Here is a 20371-nt window from a genome sequence, read left to right as displayed (position 1 = left end):
TTTGAGAGTTCCTTAATAAATTCAGTTAATCTTGTTAATATATGTGTTTTCCATCGCACAACACTATTTTGTAAAAAAAAAAAGAAGGAAGAAAATACTTAAAACTACTCCATAATAAGGGAAATCAGATGAACACTGGTTAACTTTACATCAGGTTATCTTTATTATGCATTTTCCACATCTTGAAATATATCTTACGTCATGTAAAAGATCAAAATCAGCTAATTAAATTTTAAAAAGGGCACCAGCACGGGAATCACATTTAAAAATAAGAAACAGACAAAAAAAATAGATATGAGTTACTTGCTGAAAGAGAAATGCTACAACAGCCTGGATTATCCACTGACAGGAGCATATTATAATCTCTCAGTTTTGCTTCATGGGGAACCATTAGTCAATTACAAGATTTTCCCTGAAATTTGTATTTTTTTTTCAAATTCCCGGAGATTTCCAGGTTTTCCAGATGTGTGGGACTCTATGTAGATCCTGTACTTTAACATGCTTGAATCTGAGGATTGTTGCAGGTGAAAGATGGTTACAAACCTGAATGATAAAATTAAGTGTGTCACCATAAAAAAAATATACTTATTGCTTTTTTTTTCTGGGAAGAAAGGTTCTGGCACTATTCAATTCCAAACTATTCACACTGCATGTGGATGTTATGCTACTCTGTTAGTTTCATAATGTATTCATCATAACAACTACTCAGAATTGTGTTATGTTCATAAACTATGATGTATCCAAGTGCAGATACCCATTTCTATTTTTAATAATAAGATGCAAGTATGGAGTACTGTTGTGTGCTACCCAGAAAAAAAAAGCACTGGTTGTAACATATTATCTACCACCTGCACCCCTCCCCTTCCCTGATCATTTGATACACCAGAGTTTGTGCCTCCTCAGAAATGGAACCTTGAAAACTGATAAAGCAAAAATATTAACTTTTACACCATTCAGGAAGAGTATAATTAAACTGTAGGACAAATAATTTAGAACAGAATATGTTAACAGAAATATTTAATAGTTCTTGATTCAGACATCTAAAACATTAGAAATTCAATGTTACTATACATTACTACCAGGGGAAAACTTCATTTTTAAATTATATATTTTTACACCTAACCTGAAAAAAACAACAATAAAAATCCAGTTTTGAACAGGTTTTATCTGGAATAAAAACCTGCCAGGTTGTTTTTATTTTAAAAAATGCTCAAAATGCCAACACGAAGATAACAGCTACTAATTAGCTGGGATTGTATTATAGTTATTTAAGTACCTGTAAGGTGAATGACTATTTCACACAATAGTCCTATTCAATAATACATGTCTACAAATCCTCCTATATATTTACAATATCAAGATGAAAAAGCAACTACATCAAATTATTACAATCTACTAAATATCACAAAATATGTCTAAATAATGGAATCAGCAGTATGTCTAACAAACTCATTATTTACAGCACTACAAGAAGCACATTTGGATTCCTTATGGTGGGACACTGTCCTTACAAGTATGTTTAGGCAAGTTTTGATAGCAAATGTTTATAGTGGGCAGATTTATTAAGAAATAAAAACATTTAACAAATAACATTTCAAACCTGTATCAGGGTCTTCCTCAGATGAAGGTCAGCAACTTAGTGTTTTCAAATGCTTATCCACTCACATTTAATCTGATTCCCCTTAGAGTGAAGATAGGAGTGATGGATCAGGCTATATTTCACAGTGAATCGAGTTCCCCTAAGAAGTGACTTCACTACACAATATTTAACAATGATTCATTTCGTATTTTTTACAGAGCATCCACCACACTGACTGTAAGAAGATATTGTGGATGCAAAATGAGTGTTTAAATTACCAGTTAAGGACCTTCCCTTTAAAAAGGTTCTCTTGAATTTGCATGAACTTGATGTTTTCAAAGATTTTTTTTAAAAATGATTCTGATCAATCAGAAGGGAAAATATTATCATGCTTATCCATTCTAAATTTGTCTGGAAAACACTGATTACACTTTACATAGAGAACCGTTTTCCTTTTTCATTAAGAACTTGATTTGCGGATATTTCATAGAGCCAAACTGTGTGAACCATTTGGTATAAATTTTCCAGAAGCATGGTTTGTTACCCCATGACAATGGACATGCCTGTTAAGCTGTGATTTTAGCTTCAAAAACATTTTAAATATGTCAGATTGAAATGGTGTTTACATGTATGGCTCGCACGTGTGAGTTAAGAACTTATATGAACTTGACTTTTTTCATATGTCCCACTGAAATAGTCTTTAATCCATATGACAATGCATGTGTAACTTGAGATTTGATTTACTGTTGAATGACTTTTTGCATTTATCACATTTCTCATGGTTTCTCACCCGTATGCCACAGCATGTGTCTCTTAAGATTTGATTTACTCACAAAAGACTTTATACACATGTCACATTGGAATGGTTTTTCACCTGTATGACAATGCATGTGTAAGCTAAGAACCGATTTATCCCTGAAAAATTTTGAACATATATCACACAGGAATGGTTTCTCACCTGTATGACGCTGCAAGTGTCTCTTAAGACTTTTTTTTTCGATGAAAGACATTGTGCATATGGCACAATGGAATGGCTTCTCGGCTCTATGAGACCACATGTGGACGTTAAAATGTGATCTACACTTGAAACGCTTTGTACATATGTCACAGTGGTATGGTTTCTCACCTGTATGACACCGCCTGTGGATGTTAAGGCCTGATTTATCCCTGAAAAACTTTGAACATATGTCACACTGGAATGGTTTCTCACCTGTATGACACTGCATGTGTCTGTTAAGGCTAAATTTACTCTTGTAAGAATTTGTACACATGTCACACTGGAATGGTTTCTCATCTGTATGACACCGCCTGTGGATGTTAAAAACTGATTTATCCCCGAAAAACTTTGAACATATGTCACACTTGAATGGTTTCTCATTTGTATGACACTGCATGTGGATGTTAAGACTTGATTTATCTCTATAAGCCTTCATACATATGTCACACTGGAATGGTTTCTTGCCCGTATGACACCGCAGGTGCAATTTAAGAGTTAATTTACGCTTGAAAGACTTTGGACATATGCTACAATGGAATGGTTTCTCACTTGTATGACACAGCATGTGACTTTTAAGGCTCTGTTTATGTGGAAAAAAAATTCCACATATGTCACACTCAAACGGTTTCTTATCCATATGACACTGTATGTGGATATTAAGGCTCTTTTTATGCTTGTAAGAAATTTTACATATGTCACACTGGAATGGTTTATCACCCATATGACACCGCATGTGGATGTTAAGAATTGATTTATTGCTGCAAACCTTCATACATATGTCACAGTGGAATGGTTTTTCACCTGTATGATACCACATGTGGATGTTAAGTTCTGATTTAAGCTTGAAAGACTTTTTACATGTGTCACAGTGGAATGGCTTCTCACCCGTATGGCCTCGCATGTGGATATTAAGGCTCTTTTTATGCTTGTAAGAAATGTTACACATGTTACACTGGAATGGTTTCTCAGCCGTATGACTCCGCATGTGGAGGTTTATTTCTGCTTTACGCCTGAAAGACTTCATACATATGTCACAGAGGAATGGTTTCTCACCCGTATGATACAACATGTGGATATTAAGTTCTGCTTTAAGCTTAAAAGATTTTTTACATATGTCACAGTGGAATGGTTTCTCACCTGTATGGCCAAGCTTGTGGTAGTTAAGGCTATTTTTGTACTTGAAAGACTTTTTACATTTGTCACACTGGAACAGTTCCTCACGCAAATGACATTGACGGTGCATCCTAAGGGATGATTTGAGCCTGAAATACTTTTCGCATATGTCACATTGAAATGGTTTTTCAATTCCATGAAAAATGGAATGCATGTTTAGCATACTATCTCTCTTACACTTTTCACCACATATTTTACTAACATACTTTTTTTCTGTACATGGGCAATGGGACTTTGGAGAGCACTTTGCAGAAAATGATCTCTTACATGCATCACAGCTGTAATTCTTCTTCACATCAGTGTATCTCCATATGTAATCATCATATCTATTCTTTTGTTGAAATGATGGTCTTGCGTTTAAGTGGGCCAGAATATGATTTTCCAAAGAACTGTCATTTCCGAAACTGTTCTTGCAAATGTTGCATGAAAATGTTTTCTGATCTGATTGAATGCATCTGTCTATCTTCCAAGCACTTTCAGCAGACACTGTTTTATTACAACTTCTCCAGGTGGGAGAGTTAATACTGGCACCACCATGAAGGTGATTAATTGTGGAGGAAGATTTCTCCACATGCATCGGTTCCATGGACACCCTGAATAAGAAAGAAAAAAGTAAAAAATTGTTTGTTAGCAATATATATATAAGTTGCAACAGAACATTTCTAAGTTAGCAACATAAGTTGCAACAGAACATTTTTAAGTATTTCAATGCATTATACCATGTAATTAGAACAAGTACAGTGTGTTTCAAAAGTTGTGCATTCCAGATTTTGTTTGCTTATAACATGAAAACTGTAAGAGATAGTTGCACAAAGTTTCCAGCACTATAAAAGTCCCATCCATTTTTCTTTCAGCACTTAACATTATCATTTTACTCCATACAGAATGTATCTTATAAAATAATCAAAAACGAGCCAGCAGCATTGCTTTTCACCCCCAGAATGCCACTTTTGGGTGAGAGGTGTGGGGGTAGGTGTGGGTGGGTTTGGGTGTTATTCGTAAGAGAGAGAAGAAAGAAGCAAAGAAAGGGGCTTTCGTTTCTTTTTCTCTCTCTTCTCTTCTCTCTCTCTCTCTCTACTTCTTTCATTTTCCCTCATCAGTTTTCCTTCTTTCTTTTCTCTAGGTGTGGGTGGGTGTGGTCTCTCCTCTCTCTCTCTCTCCAACCCTCTCTTTCCCAGGTGAGGGGATGGGTACTCTCTTTTAACTAATATTTTTCCTTTCTTCTCACTACTTCTCCTCTCCTGTTCTCTCTCTCTCTCTCTCTAACTCTCTTTTATCTCTGTCTCTCTCTCTCTCACAGAGAGAGAGACAGAGAGAAAGAAAGAAATAAAATTAGAAAGAAGAAAAGAGAAAAATAATTTCTTCTTTTCTTTTTCAGGTGGGAGCAAGGTGGCAGAGAGAGAGGTGCAGAGCAGGCAGAAAGAAGAAGAAGAAAAGAGAGAGAGAGAGAGACAGAGAGAGAGTGAGAGACAGAGAGAGAGAAAGAGAGAGAGAGAGAGAGAGAGAGAGGACAGAAGAAGGAAGGGGATAGGAAGTTCCAGAAGGAAGGCCGGAGAAAGAAGAAGAAGAGCTCTCTCTCTCTATCGGAGATGGGGATGAGTGAGGATATGCCTTTCTCCCTCCCTCTTTCTCTCTCTTTGTTTCTGAGAGAGAGAGAGAGAGAGAGAGAATACTGAGAGAAGGAAAGAAAAGAGAGAGAGAGAGAATTGTCTCTCTCTCGCTTTGAGAGAAAGAAGAGACAGAGAGAGAGAGAGTGTAACTGCCTCCCTATCTCTCACACTCTCTCTATGAGAGAGAGAGAGAGAGAGAGAGGGGGGGGAAATCCCCCTCTCTCTCTTTCTACCCTATCTTTTGCCCCCCTTTGCCTCCCCCATATACTCCCTCTGTCCCATTAAAGGAGAGAGAGAGAGATACAGAGAGAGAGAGAGAGTGAGAGACACCCACTGGAATGGGTTTCTATGTATGGATAAGATTTAAGAGCACTTGCTAAACTGTAGTTCAGATGCCATACTTACAAATTAGAAATTAAATAAGGGATTAATTATGTACATATTATTTGAACTTTTCTGTAAATAGCCTTTTGCTCTTAATAATGTGAGAATAAGGTGAGAAAATATTTTACCCTATTCAGGCCCTATGCAGGTAAAGTTTGGAAGTTTATTCCTAAGGTACGATATTTAAAATCATGCTAATACAGTGGGCAAACTTACAAATGTCTAGCTACAAGTAATTCTTAAATTCACCCAATGCATTAACATGATTTTACTTATGTGAAAATCTAAGGTATAAAGTTCAAATTTTACCCGAATAAGGTAAAATAATATTTCATTCAAATGTGAAAGAACCATTGTAAACATTCAAGTGAATATATACAGCACCTATTATCTACCATTCCTAAGCATTTAAATATATTATACCCTCTTCTGATCTATCAAAGCCTCAAAATACAAAAAATACTTATACTGTAGCTAAAGATAGTTGTGATGATACATAAGAAGTTTATAGTGGAGACCAGGGTGTAAGGTCTAATGATAAAATGAACGGCAATAATTACTGTGGAATTTCTCTATTCTCAACATCAGTATTATCTAACATTCTGTTAACAAGACTAACCACATATGCTAATGAATTTATAGGTGAATATCAATGTTTATTTAAATGTAACAGATCAAATTTTTCACATCAGACAGACACTTGAGAAAATGTGAGTATATGTACATCAGGTATTTCATTGATGTTAGAAAAGCATATGATTCAATTAAAAGAGAAAAATTATATATTAGTTGAGTATGGAATACCTAAGAAGATTGTTAATGATAAAAGTATGCAATAATGATAGAAACAGTAAAATTCGTGTGGGGTATTAATATGTCTGATAAATTTACAATGCACGAAGAGTTAAAACAAGGAGATGCATTATCTCCATTGCTCTTTAATTTTGCTTTAGAATATACTGTTAGGAAAGTAAAGGAACTAATGAAGGACTAAAATTAAATGGTCTGACTCAGTTGATAACGTAGACTTACTAGGGGATGACATAAAAAACAATTAAGAACAATGCTAAAATATTTTTAAAAGCAGCTAGAGAGATAGGTTTGGAGGTTAGCAAAGAGAAAACTAAATATATGCTTACAGGCTGAAACTCGTTTCATTCAGTCTCTAAACTGAAGTACTTAGGAGTAATACTAACAAATGAAAATTATATTAAAGAGGAAATAAAACTCAGACTTAATTCAGGAAATGCATGTTACTTTTCTCTTCATAAACTTTTATCATCTCGCATAATATCTAAGAAACTGAAAATTAAAATATACAAAACAGTAATTTTGCCTGTAGTATTATATGGATGTGAGACTTGGTCACTTACATTAAAAGAGGAAATAAATTAAGAGTATTTGAAAATAAAATCCTTAAGAAAATATTTGGACCTAAAAGGGATAAGGAGACAGGTGAGTGGGGACAGTTACATAATTTAGAGCTACATAATTTTATTCATGTCCAGATATTATTAGAATGATTAAATATAGATGACTTAGGTGGGCAGGCCATGTGCACGACTAGGAAAGGAAAGAAGATATTATAAGATTCTCATTGGGAAACTTGATGGTAAGACATCTGTAGGAAGGTCAAGACGAAGATGGAGGGATAACGTTGAGATGGACGTAAAGGAAATTGATAAGAATGGAAAAGATAGGATTGATCTCGCCCAAGATAGGGACAGATGGAAGGTTTGTTGTTGCAGCCATAAACCTTTGGGTTTAAGAAGACTTGAGAGTGAGTGAGTTAGGGTGTGAGAGGAGATATGTGGAGAGAACTAAGTGGGAGTCAACAAAAATTCCTTAAAATAGCATTTATATTTTATGCAACAAAAATACAGACACGCAACTAAAATACAGACACATGATGTCAGGTTGCACAACCCAATGCAAATATCGATGCCCAACATGGGTACTTGCAGGAAATATACCAGAGGAGAGAGAGAAAAAAGGGGGGGGAATGAAGTGATGCCTTGCAGTTACCTTGTACCTGCGAAAATGTCCAATGAAGCTGGACAATCGTCTATGGTGTTCATGTACATCTGTATGGGAGGGGTGTCATAATTTCAATGAGGCTTTTGTGACAACATACCTTCTTTTGTGATATGAAGTTTCGTTTTTTGTTCTTTATTCTAAACAATATTTTTGTGAAAATTATGTGGAAATTATGGCAGGTAAAAATGAGTTTATTTTCAAGTCCACTTTATGCACAGTTTAAAGTGAAATCCAAACAGAACCACTATGTGCCTCCATATGGCATCGAACCTGGGGCACATAAAGATACAATGACACAATACTGGGATTAGAAAATTACTAGAAGAATTCTGAAATGATGGCTAAAGTGATGGTTAAAATGATTGTGTTGAACATATTGTTGAGTAAACTGTGGAAACTGATATTGACCATGATTACAAAGAAGAATCTGATACAGACTCTGAATGGGAATCACCACACAAACAGAGAAAGAAGGAAGTAAAGAAGAAAGTGTCAGGTAAAACTACCGGTAGTTTTCGTTCCTCCAATTGCAATCTAACCTATGCCATCCGGCGCTGGTGAAAGGACCTGCTCGTCTGAACCTGTGATCAATCACTTTTCTCTGACAACACTGCACTGATGCCAATGTTAGTATGCTGTGCCCCTACGTTATTGTGACTTGTTCTCCTACTCTACTGTGAAAATAAGATTCTAGCCTTGAAATATAGACATTTCCTTTTATTTGTGGTGTTTACCATTTCCTATGCCATTTTTGTTTATCTGCCCTTCTGGCACTCTTCCTCATTCTATTCCTTTAAGATCTTATGTACGGTTTATAGCACATAACTATCAAACAAATAAATTCTAAACCTACTTTTTTTTTATTTTCTCACAAGATCCAGATGAAATATAGTTGTTTTTCTAAATAATGGTACTAAAAAAAATATTATATGTAGTTTTATAATGACAAGTATATAAACTAACAGCACAAACATAAAAATTATAGAAGATTAATTTTATAACATTTTTTAAAAGATAAAAATTGTTACAATTGTGTGTACCAATCCCACATATTATATGTCAAAATGTGTTCACATTTTTCAGGGATGGTTTTGTATTGTAGGTTTAAGATGGATGGTACATTGGTAATATATTCCAACAACTTCTCTCCTTTTCCTGTATCATGTATCTATATGTTTTCATCCTGTTTCCATATCCATAATTGTTTTAAACAGATGTTTCCACATTTATGGACTACAAAAACATAATTGCATGAGGATAATGGTTAATAATCTGTGTAAATTTAGCATAGCGATGTGCTTCTCATGAAATTCTGGTCCATTTTGACTCCTTTTTATTTAAGAAAATGAAGTTTTCTCTGAGATAGCAGCCTCAAGCTAGTTTCCCTGTTATTTCATGGATCCCTAGCTTTTTTTTAACAAAGATTACAGTGTCAAGTGCACTGCATTGTTTGTTTCTGGTTATATGCAGTTCTGATTTTTCTCCCCTCATTTGATTAATCTAAATCAATTGATCAATCAAGATTGATTGAGTCTGTATTATATGTCCACTTTGTGAACAGTAAGGCTAATCAAAACTGGACCTACAGCTTATAAAGTGGGATCCGAACCACTGTGTGCCTCTATCAGGTATTGAACTCAGGACCCCGTGATTACAAGGTGATGATGCTTTATCACTCTACCATTGGGAGGTCCATTTCTCCCATCTTGCGATGCTGGTAGATGGTTGTTGGCTGAATCATACGAAGTGTTCTCAGATGGCAGTTGTGATTTATAACTTGTGTCGGAATTGGTGGACGATGATTAGCAGATTCAGTTATCTGCTGTGTTTTGCTGCTTCATGCTGTGAAGGTTCTGAGTGAGTTCTGCATGAACCACGGTATGTATAACACCTTCCCTCGTATTTTAGGTCCTGAAATTACATAGCCATAACATGGTACCTGCAGTCTGTTGCATACCTTGTTTTCTCTTGGGAACTGGAGTTGTTCTCTAATCTGGAGATAGGATCGACAACTGCAGAGCCATTTTCTACAGACTGGTCAGAATCACTGTCATCAATTGATGTTCCACTTTGCACATTGACCTGGAAAACAAGTCCAGTACGGAAAATGAACCTATTACACATCATTATGAAATAAAGAACATACTGTGAAATGATCTATGGATTAATTGAAGTATTTGAAATTCGTTCAATGAATAAATTCCTGTTTCTGTGATACATAAGGTCATGCATTTTTCATTTTTTATGGTAACAAAAAAGTGTGAGATTGCACACTGCAATTAGTTTATTTCTTCTAGGGGGTCATCTATATTTTCCTGCCATACATGGTTATAAAATGATGCCAAATCAAGTGCAAAATGCAAAATAAATCTCTAAATGGTAAAATTCACTACATGTTTACCATCACAGCACTTTTTGCAGTCTGCTTTACCTGGTGAGTTAAGCAGAAACCCAGAACACTGGTTAGTACTTAGTACTGTTGCAAAATTTGGGATGTGTAAATTGACTTCTCTACACAAGAAAACATAACATAAATGAACCTAAATATATTTTATAATTAATATAATTTAATAACGTTGGTGCAACAAGCACAATATGCTATTTCTTTCTAATACATTCAGGCCAAGTTTGAAAAAAGGACATTGAGAAGTTCCTATCCTGAGAGGCTTATTCAAGGAAAATGCTGCTGTACTGTAAACAGCTAAGCAACAGCAAAAGCAAAGCAAACCACTCAATGATTCAAATGAATGTATTGGAACAAATTCTGAGAGATGCAATTGTTCACAGTTTAGAATATCAGAGCAGCGTTTTAGACAAGAGGAAATTTCAAAAACAGCTTCCCTGGCATTGGCCAAAGGACCAGCTGAGAGAGACATAATGGGAACAACAAATGGAGAATAATTTCTGCATCAATTCCAATGTCTCTACAGCCATTTTCACCTTCAACGGAAATGAAATGACAGAGAACATCGAAATCATTTTAATCGAGACTCCTTGGTACTACAATGCAAATCAGATAATGGAAACCTCCAAAATAAATAATCCAAAACAAAATCATCAAGTTCAAGCATATTGTCAAGATAGACTGAATGAGTAGCACATTGCTTTGTTCGCCACCATTTAAGATCTGCCACACTTGGTAGATGCAAAAATTGGATTTTGGGAATTTTCACTGTGTTATTCAGGGACAACTAACCTCTCTCCTCAAACTTTCAGCTTTACACAATTTTTTACAAGATAAAATTTTCAAATTACTGGGCTACATGTAAAAGTACAGTGGTTTCAGTTTCACAGCTATGTGTTGAATGCTTCAGCCTCTGCAATTTTTTAACGAATCCCACATATTATATGTCAAATTAGTGTGCTTCTAATGGCATATTATTTTTGCAAAATTTAGCACTTTTTGTATGAAATCCACATGTTATTCAACTATTTTTTTAAAAAAATTTCTATTAATTTTATATGCATCAAGTGTTATCTAATATGAGACTGGAAACAAAGATGCATGAATGTCTTTTGTAAAAAGTTGGTGCAATTTGGCCTAATGGTTAAGAAAACATGCTTGAAACATGGCAATGTTATAATCCTATATTGCTACAATAATCTTGGGGTCTAGCTCAAAAACTCTTTCTACTCCTTTACAGATCAAATGTGAAGAGTTTCATGCTTTCTTCTAAAAATGCAAAATTTTCTCTAATGGCTGAACTAATTAAAATGTTTGTAAATTAACATTATTTACCTGTTCTCTCTCTCTCTGATTGAATTCCACCCTCTTTATGGACATCTTATCTTTCAGCATCATGTCAGCATTAACACATTCTTTGAGGAAATCGTGAAAACCATCAATCTCTTGCATACATTGGATGCACACAATATCTGATGAACTTATTGAAGTTGTTGACTAAACAAAATAAGGAAAAAGATTTATGAGATAAATAAAATAGCAGTAGCCTAGGTCCATAATTGTAGCATTAAATAATAATATATATATATACACAGGGTGTCGCAAAACAACTTCAACAACACTTGGGTACTCGTAAGCGCTTACAATCTATCCTGTATGTATGCAACCCAACGCAGCAAAAGACCACTCTGACATAACTTACAGGGGTGGGCAGCAGGGTTGCCACTAGAGCCACTTTGCAGTCTTAACTGAACAATATACAAAACAATAATGATACTTGCGATGTTGTACGAAATATTTACAATACTTACGAACTTACCAAGGCAAAGGATTTCCAATAAGTGAGGAGTCAAATTCAAGAATGCTCATTATAAAAAGTCTCCATCGTGTTTTGACTGTCACGTAATACAAAAAATCCGGAGAGGCTTGCAACAGATGTTGATGAAATCGACAAAGGATATAGATTTATGCTCGATAGACTTACAGGGCCAATGGTTATTGGTAAACATTGTGTCTGTGCCCGAGAACTGTGAACTTTAGTGTCGTTCCGCGATGATGTGTCTGTGCCCGTGACACACAGAAATGTGGAAGTTTGTGTCTTTGCACAAAAGAGTAATGAACAGTGAAAAGTTCTGAGAAGTGTATCGAAGAAAATCATGGACTCACAAAAGAAGTACAGTTGTTGTGACGTACGGAGTGAAGAAACAGATCACTTCCAGTGTTGCCGTTGTTCGTTACACTGGCACTTTAGTTGTGATGGACAAGACATGACCATGGTAGAGGGTGATGTTGTGTGTAAGATGTGCAGATCCGCACCCAGTACTGAAGCAGAGCCTATTGCTACAATGGTGAAAGGCTGAAGAGGATAGACGAAAGAAAGAGAAAGAATATGAAAAGAAACGAGAACAAGAGAAAAGAGATGACGAAAAGAAATGAAAGAAAGAATTAGATACTCTGATTCAGTCTCAAGACAAGAAACGAAAGGACGAAGTAGATACTCTGCTTCAGCGTCTAGGAGATGAACGAAAGAGAAAGAAGAAGAAGAAAATAAACAAAATTAAGAGAAAGAAGCTGAAGAAGATAGTAGAAAGAAAGATCTAGATTCTGTGTTTACGTCACTAGGAAAGAGACTCGAGGAAGAAGAAAGAAAGCAGAATGCTGAACGAGAGCATGAACTGGAGGGAATGTGCTTGCTGTCTCGTTTCGAGCACGCCGACTCTAACAATTTATTTGGAAATAATACCTTGCATGTAGCGTAATTTCTAATCAGTCCCTCACATAATACGGGAGCAAGGCCCATAGTAAAAACAAATTAATGATGATGGCTCTTGCAATAAAATTAATAACGTCGTTTAAACATCAATTAATTCAGAATAAAACTGACAAAGGAATCAACACCTTATTAATAACTAATTTCACACTCATGCCAAGCACTGAGCTGTATAAGATAATAGTATTTAAAGAATACTAAATTAACATCATTCTGTTGCATGAAACATCTTATTCACATGCAAGTACCATGTAAGAAACACAGAGCAAAGCAGTATAAGGCAAAGGTAAAAAAATTAGCAACATACAATAGAAATTCTGCAAAAGAGTGGAAAGAAGGATTCACTAATCATCTACTGCCTAAGAACTTCAGTGACAACTGATATGCATGTGAGGAAAATTAGTTGGTGTTACAAAAGTGGGTCTCATGAAATTTTATTTTCAATACTACAGTATCAATCCTCTAGGAACATGTGAATTAAAAACTGTGTTACAACTAACTCTCTCGCTCGCCTTTTCTCTATCTATCTAGACAAACAGGGTCATTTCAAATGCTCTATTAATGAAGATCTATCAAGAATGTTATTTTTTATCAAAACAAATTACAGTGAGTTTGGTGCTTGTGCAAGTTTATTCAAGGCTCCACGATAGCTAATGACTTTGGTTCATGGACAGAGATTCTCGCTCTTCATCCTGTATTTACATATGGGAACAAGTTTCCTTATTTTGTGTTTTTGTAGCTGATTTTTATCATCGAATGAAAATTAACCAAGCAAAAAGATCTGTCACACATGTCCCTTGCGATTATTGATATTGTATTGCACTCTAAAAATGGTGGAGGCATTTTAGAATGAACATTGAACACTCATGAATTTCAGTCTGCATTCATTCGAAATTCTTTGCATTCGTCAGTTTGTAAATAGTTGTTACATCATCGCAAGCATTATTATTCTATTGTATTTGCTCAAGTAAGACACCCAATTTGTTGCTTTCAAGTCATCTCTCTTAACAAGAGATGCTAGTAGCAACCCTGCAAGGCATCCCAGCGATCGTTTGCTGTGTTGGGTTGCATACATTCAGGTAATATTTTAAGCGCTTGTAGTGCAGAAACTAAGTGCTTTCGAGGTAGCATTCAGAAGGAAAAGTTACTAGTTTTGTTTTTATGATATCTACCAGCACCCAAGCATTGTTGAAGTTGATTTGCAACACCCTGTGTGTGTATATATATATATATATATATATATATATATATATATATATATATATATATATACTGGGGTGTAAGCAGTGACCTTCTTGCAAGACATTCAAGTGTTAATTCACTTCCACACAGTACATTATTGAACTGCATTGTTACAGACTAAGGAGGCTCTGGTGCCAAAGACGGTATTCAAGTAAAAATTGTATGTAGCTCCCAGTACAGATGCATTAACACTGCAGTGATCACATGGGAAAAAAAACTAGTCATTGGTTGCATGGATCACTATTGCAAGCTGTCAAATATTATTGTTTTTACTCATTATGAGGGGGTATCGTAAAGTTTAAATTATCACCATGAACTAAATGAAACAGAAACTTTATTTTAAGTTGTGGTCCTTAAGACTTCTCTACATAGTCACAGTTCAGATGCACACATTTCTCCCACTGTTCCTTGACCTTCCACAGGCTGTCACTGTAGCAGTCCTCAGATTGTGTCAAAAACAAGTGTTCCACTTCTTGCATGACATCATTTGTCTTTCGAATCACCGACACAGCAGTGGATTTTTCATTTCAGAGAACAAGAAAAAGGTCACTTGGGGCAAGATGAGGAGAATAGGGTGGATGCAGCAAGATTTCAAAGCAGCATTGCTTTGAATCCACAGCAACAGTTTGAGATGTGTGAGTGGGTGCAATGTCAGTGAGGGCAAGGACCGTGCAACTCAGCATGCTGACACTTTAGACACGTAGAGTTCATCGTGAATAGTCTTCCATACACTGTTGTAACTAAGACCAGTAGCATGCATGATCATGTGCAGAGTTACTCGTCACTCTTTCAGGATGAGATCCTCCACATTCTTCACTGTAGCTGCATCGTCTGCGAGTGATGATTGTCACTTCTTGGTTCGTCTATGAGGGACATGTAGCCAGCCACTTTGAAAATTCCACTTCCACCTCACAACAGTGTCATATCATGGGAAATCATCATCATAAATTTGCCAGGCACTGTAACACTTCAAATGCAGGAACTTAATCATACTGCAAGCCTCTCTCTTCTCCATCTTGCAGTTTATTGACATCTACTGCCACCCACCAAAAAAGTAAATGACATACTACGAACATTTTTACACCATCATCCACACAAGGACCAGTGATTACACTGGCAAAATTTCATTCAGAGTTCAATAACTTCCGGATGATAATTAAAACTGTACAATACTCCTTTGTATTTGCCAAAAATTTATCTGGTTTTGTAGCAAGAATGTCCTCTTTAAAGTATTTTGATTTACTTAGCAAAAAAATTTAAGTTAATTTACTCAACGCAAACGAATTACAGCAGGGAGGGAGTACTAAACATACTGAATTACAGTTGAACGTGATGAAGCCAAACAAAAATACATAAAAGGTATCTTAGAATTTTACTTTCATTTTTCTATTTCCACACAAATTTCGCAAACATGTTTACTGTGGTCGAGGAACACCAACTTCATATATTTATAACAGATTTTCTGAAACATTTACTTATGCACATGACAATCTATGTGCCCAAAAATGCTCCCATCAATAATCACACAAATCACTATTGTGCTCCACTGAAATGCAAGCTCTATCACACATCAACAATTGATCTATTTCAAGTAATGACTGAACAAATAGAATTTTTGGATTGTTCCACAAAGCTATACTGGGGGAAAAGGTCAACAGTGTTGCCAAACAGCAGTAGCACGGAAATATAAATGACTCGATCACTATTCTGATCTGCACCACCACTGCAGTGTTAAGCATACATTTAACCTACAAAATGAACATACTTCTACAGTAAAGTGAGATTTTCAAAACTTCTATTACATAAAAGATAGATACGAAATTAATTTTATTTCAGGTCTCTTAACTCTTAATGGTTTTTCAGATATTACAATTGCTATGAGCAAACAAATTATCCACCACACCGACTCCCACAATAGAAAAAAAAATCCCTGGGGCCACGATGCTTTATGAGACTATAAAATAAACATTGAAAGCAATATGTATCTTGATGATGGAAAATTGCTATTTTTAATTATTTTATGAACGTGAGTCATATGCAAGTCAAGGGACGATAGAATCAATTATTACGCTGCATGCCACATGCATTTTCGTAGCAAGACTGGTAAAATTATTCACTTATAGTTTACTTGTATAAGTCACAAAGAACAGTTGTGAGAGGATTAATTATATAGTTGTTTATTGGACACAGCAAATTCTCTGTCATTCCCTTCTGCTCAGTTAGTTTGGCAACAGCACAATAGCATGTTCCTTCTAAAAGTGTACACAGTATAGCATGAGTTAAATATGTCTCTCGTGGCAGTTAATCTTAAACTTATTTCCACTATTCTAAAGCATATAAAGCATATATAATTCTCCTATAAAACATACAAACATTATTAAACATTCAGAACCATTCCCAAAAGCGGTAGAATGCAAACACTATATGAATCAGCCACTTAGCCAACAAGGTGGTGATAACCTTCTCATGTGAGCATATAGGAGTGGGATGGTAAAATCATTGGAAAATCTGGTCAATGAAGGACTTGTGTGTGCATGAAATAACATGACGAGACACACCTTATTAGCTGGGACAGTCCCATCTTTTTAGTCTATGTCACACAATTGTTTTCAAAAGTAAAACACGATGCCAAAATGTCCCCTGCATTGTGACAATGACTTACCAGCATGGAAAGTGTAACAATACACCTTCTCTACTATGAGTATGAACTATGACAAAGTAATATTCAGCCATTCACATCTCGCTACAGCATAGTTTACATGGAAGGTCTGCACAGCTGCAGTTATGTGGGAGCATAAGAAGCGATTGATATGCCAACTTTTGTCGCTTTGCATGTTGGTAAGAACAAACAGACGGCTACTTGGAGTTTCTTCTACATTTAACTGGAACTAATGCCCCCACCGAACTAGTGTTTTCATGCATAAATGGTTTGTGGACAAGTGATAAGAACGCTCTTTCAGTACAAACTTTGAAAGTGGTGTTGATTCAAGTGGTGAACTTTCATCACACGTGCATAAACTTTTACAATATGAAAAGAAGGATATATCTGCAAAATATCAATGAATGAGTTCTAATTACTTGGTTGGAGTGCATATCACCACATTATGTATGTTACTTATTATTTTTTTACAATTAGTTTTCAAACATAAGTATTTATGACAAAACAGTTTCTATATTAAAATGTGCACATTTTGCCGTCCCCTTTTCATTCAAGAAAATATGAAAAATGTCCTGTTTTGTTGTTTTACAAATCTGCTTAGAGTGCATGTTCATTGATTGATTTAGTTTATTTTACTTCGCTTCTCTACCACTTTTCGCTAATCACGAAGAAGAGGATTATACAATGAAGGAACACAAAGTACACCCACGTCCTGGTTTGGATCTAAACCCGGTAAACCCTGGGGTCGAGCACACTGAGCTAACAAATTCGCAGTGGAGACCATCTTTTAGTGTGCCAGAGTGGCTACAGACAAGCAGAAATGAAATTCCCTCACTTTTCCAGGTTTTCCATGACAAATTTTGCATTTTTTCACAGACAATTTTGAACTAAATTCATGTATTTGTACATGGAAAATAAACTCGTACAGCTTTCAGGTATGGACTGTATTGAGTATCTACATTAGCTTACAAGAAATTGACTTATGTTTTCTATGATTTACATTTGTTAAGAAAAATAGTGAATTTAAAAAAAAGATTACAATTCACAAGCTAGGGAGGGACTTTGGTAAAAATTTACTATAGTTCAAACACCTATAATTTCTTCGTTTCGTCAATTTTTGACATTCGTACTTACCTATCTGCTTCGCGGAACATTGCTTAACATGTATTGACATTTTTTTGATCAAAGTAATTGCAATTTTTCACATTACGAGTACTTCTTTCTCGTAGCCTTTTCGCTTGCCTCAGACACAATATGGCGCGTACACCTTCCTACATAATCGCGTGTCGTGCTTGTCTTTTGTCGATTTTCATTCGTTATGCAGTGTTTCAACCTTCGGAACCCACGAAATACCCGTGAACAAAGCTCACTCATCTGATGTAATTTTTTTAAAAAAAAATTTTCGCATTTTTTTACGAAGGAATTTGTAATGTTTCGTGGCGCTATCCATGAATGGTTTTTGGGGCTATCCATCCCGGAATCGGTGGGAAATTTAAAGTAAAAATTATTTTCGTTTGAAATTTTTGAGTCCAAATTTCCCACCGATTCCGGGCTCCGCGTCTGGGGTAATTGACCTACCGCCCCCAACCGCTACCGCGGCCATGCCTCCACTCCGCTATGCTCCGGCTTTTTCTATAGAGTCCCTGTTAAAGGCATGTTAGATATTGGCCGGAGTCACCTGCCCCCAAACTTTTAAATTTGAAGAAATCAGTTTCCAGGATACGGAAAACTTCCTGAATTTCACCACGCATCCACGACACATCATATTAGGCAATAGGCATATACCCACAGCCCATTCCTTCTAACGAGTAGTTTACATTCACTGCCACATTTTCGACATTCCTTTCCTTTCTTCACGATCCCATGTTCAATTAAATTAAAAAATCCACTGGATCTTCCACACATGGTACGAATTTCACCACGCATCCACGACACGTCATGTTTCTAACTTTTGTTGCAAACGCAGACAGTTCGAAACATTGGATGCCCAATGAACATAAACAAAACACAATCACAACACATGATGATGTTCGAAGGTGTACGCGCAAAAGGCTATTCTCCATCGAAGCGTGAATTTTCAACGAAGAACATGAATTTTCGCTATGATACATTCCCACATCACACAAAACACCTTCCCGATGTTAGACAATGCTACAGGAACTTATTACGGTAAGTAGTTTCATCTGTAAAAATGAAGAAATCTGTTTGAACTATAGTAAATTAGTACCGGGACTTTTACAGGGCTTTCCTCATTTGCAAGCAGGCTTAAATAAATTATTTGATTATTTTTAAAATTATGACTAAATGAGATTAGAGTAAATTAGTTGTTTTTAATGAAGACATTTTGTAATTTCTCATTCTTCTAAGCCTTTCTCGTTATTAAATGTTGAAATTTTGCCTGCTGCTTGAAAGAACCATGACTGCAAACTTACTTTCAAAGCATTAACGCTTGTATCCTACGTCTCATTTCTACATAAAGCAAACAAACAAACGTAATCCATGCACACATGATTGAGATATTAGTATGGTGAATTCGCAGCTTGTTTGATGTGAACATGGCAACACATGGCATCCGCTTGGCACCCAAAACCCTAACATATATTAAACCTGCTTCTTGAGACTAAACGTTCTGAAAGTGAAGCAATGTACAAAACAAAGTGTCATATTACCATACATTATCAATGTTAATTCTCTTTCAGTACAAACATTCACAGTATATCCAAGTACTGTGAAACTGACAACACACTGTTACCTATATTGCTGGCAAAACAGTGTGTGTGTATATACACATATATAATATTTAAAACTTAATGCAAGAAATTTTATAGTAGGAGAATCTACGGCACTGCACAGGCATCTGATTTTGCTAATCAAGACAGGATAAGATAGGAACATGCTGTTAATAACAGTGTCCGTAAGTTTATACATGAGGCATGTCCAGAAAGTAAGTACCGATATCGTTGAAACGCTGCGCTAGTGGTTGGAGCACGACGAGCACATACAGATAGGAAGAGGTGATATGTGTCTGTAATGTGGTGCAGTTGCATTGTTGTGAAGGGAGTCTATTTAAGAACAGTGATATACCAGGGCCAAACTATCTCCTGGTTGTATTCACAGTGCAGAATGGTTGTTTTGGCAAAATCCTTTTTTCCTACTGACCGCTGCAGGGAGGAGGGATTCTAAGGTTCGGATTGTTGCTCAGAGGGGAGGGGGGGGGGGCAGCAGGAGGCCTAATTGGCTGTTTGACAGCAAGTTTCTTCGTAGGTAAAAGTGGCAACAGCGGGTCACTGCCATAAAGATGTGCCCTGTGCCAGGAGTTAGCTTGGTTGGTTGATTGATTGATTTGCTTTTTTTTACTTCGAATTTTGTGTCACTTTTGGCTAATTTGCGAAGATGGGGATGAGTGATGACATGATGAAATTGATGAATGGACACTCACAAACACCCATGCCCAGGCCACGATTAGAACCCGGGACCCCTTGTGTTGCAGTGCGAAGTGTTCACCACTCTGTCATG

At 36.1% G+C, this 20371-nt stretch overlaps 1 protein-coding gene across 2 annotated transcripts in view; it reads right to left on the bottom strand.

Moving 5' to 3' along the window:
* Window positions 1-1083: 1083 nt before the first annotated feature.
* Window positions 1084-20371, bottom strand: part of LOC146002803 (uncharacterized) — a 33139-nt gene continuing 13851 nt past the window's right edge. The window contains exons 2-4 of one of the 2 annotated variants that reach the window (XM_083140754.1): window positions 11520-11681; window positions 9738-9862; window positions 1084-4342 (exon numbers count right to left, since the gene is read on the bottom strand). In XM_083140754.1, the coding sequence (XP_082996880.1) occupies window positions 2356-4342; window positions 9738-9862; window positions 11520-11681 (2274 nt within the window). In that variant the 3' untranslated portion in view covers window positions 1084-2355. Of the gene's footprint in view, window positions 4343-9737; window positions 9863-11519; window positions 11682-20371 lie in introns of those variants that run through there. The other variant, XM_083140755.1, reaches the window with a different exon arrangement.

The sequence above is a fragment of the Lepisma saccharinum genome, chromosome 19, assembly GCF_977018435.1.
Source record: "Lepisma saccharinum chromosome 19, izLepSacc3.1, whole genome shotgun sequence".
Taxonomy (NCBI): domain Eukaryota; kingdom Metazoa; phylum Arthropoda; class Insecta; order Zygentoma; family Lepismatidae; genus Lepisma; species Lepisma saccharinum.
The sequence above is the reverse complement of the archived record's forward strand: the minus strand, read 5'-3'. Positions and strand labels throughout refer to the sequence as shown.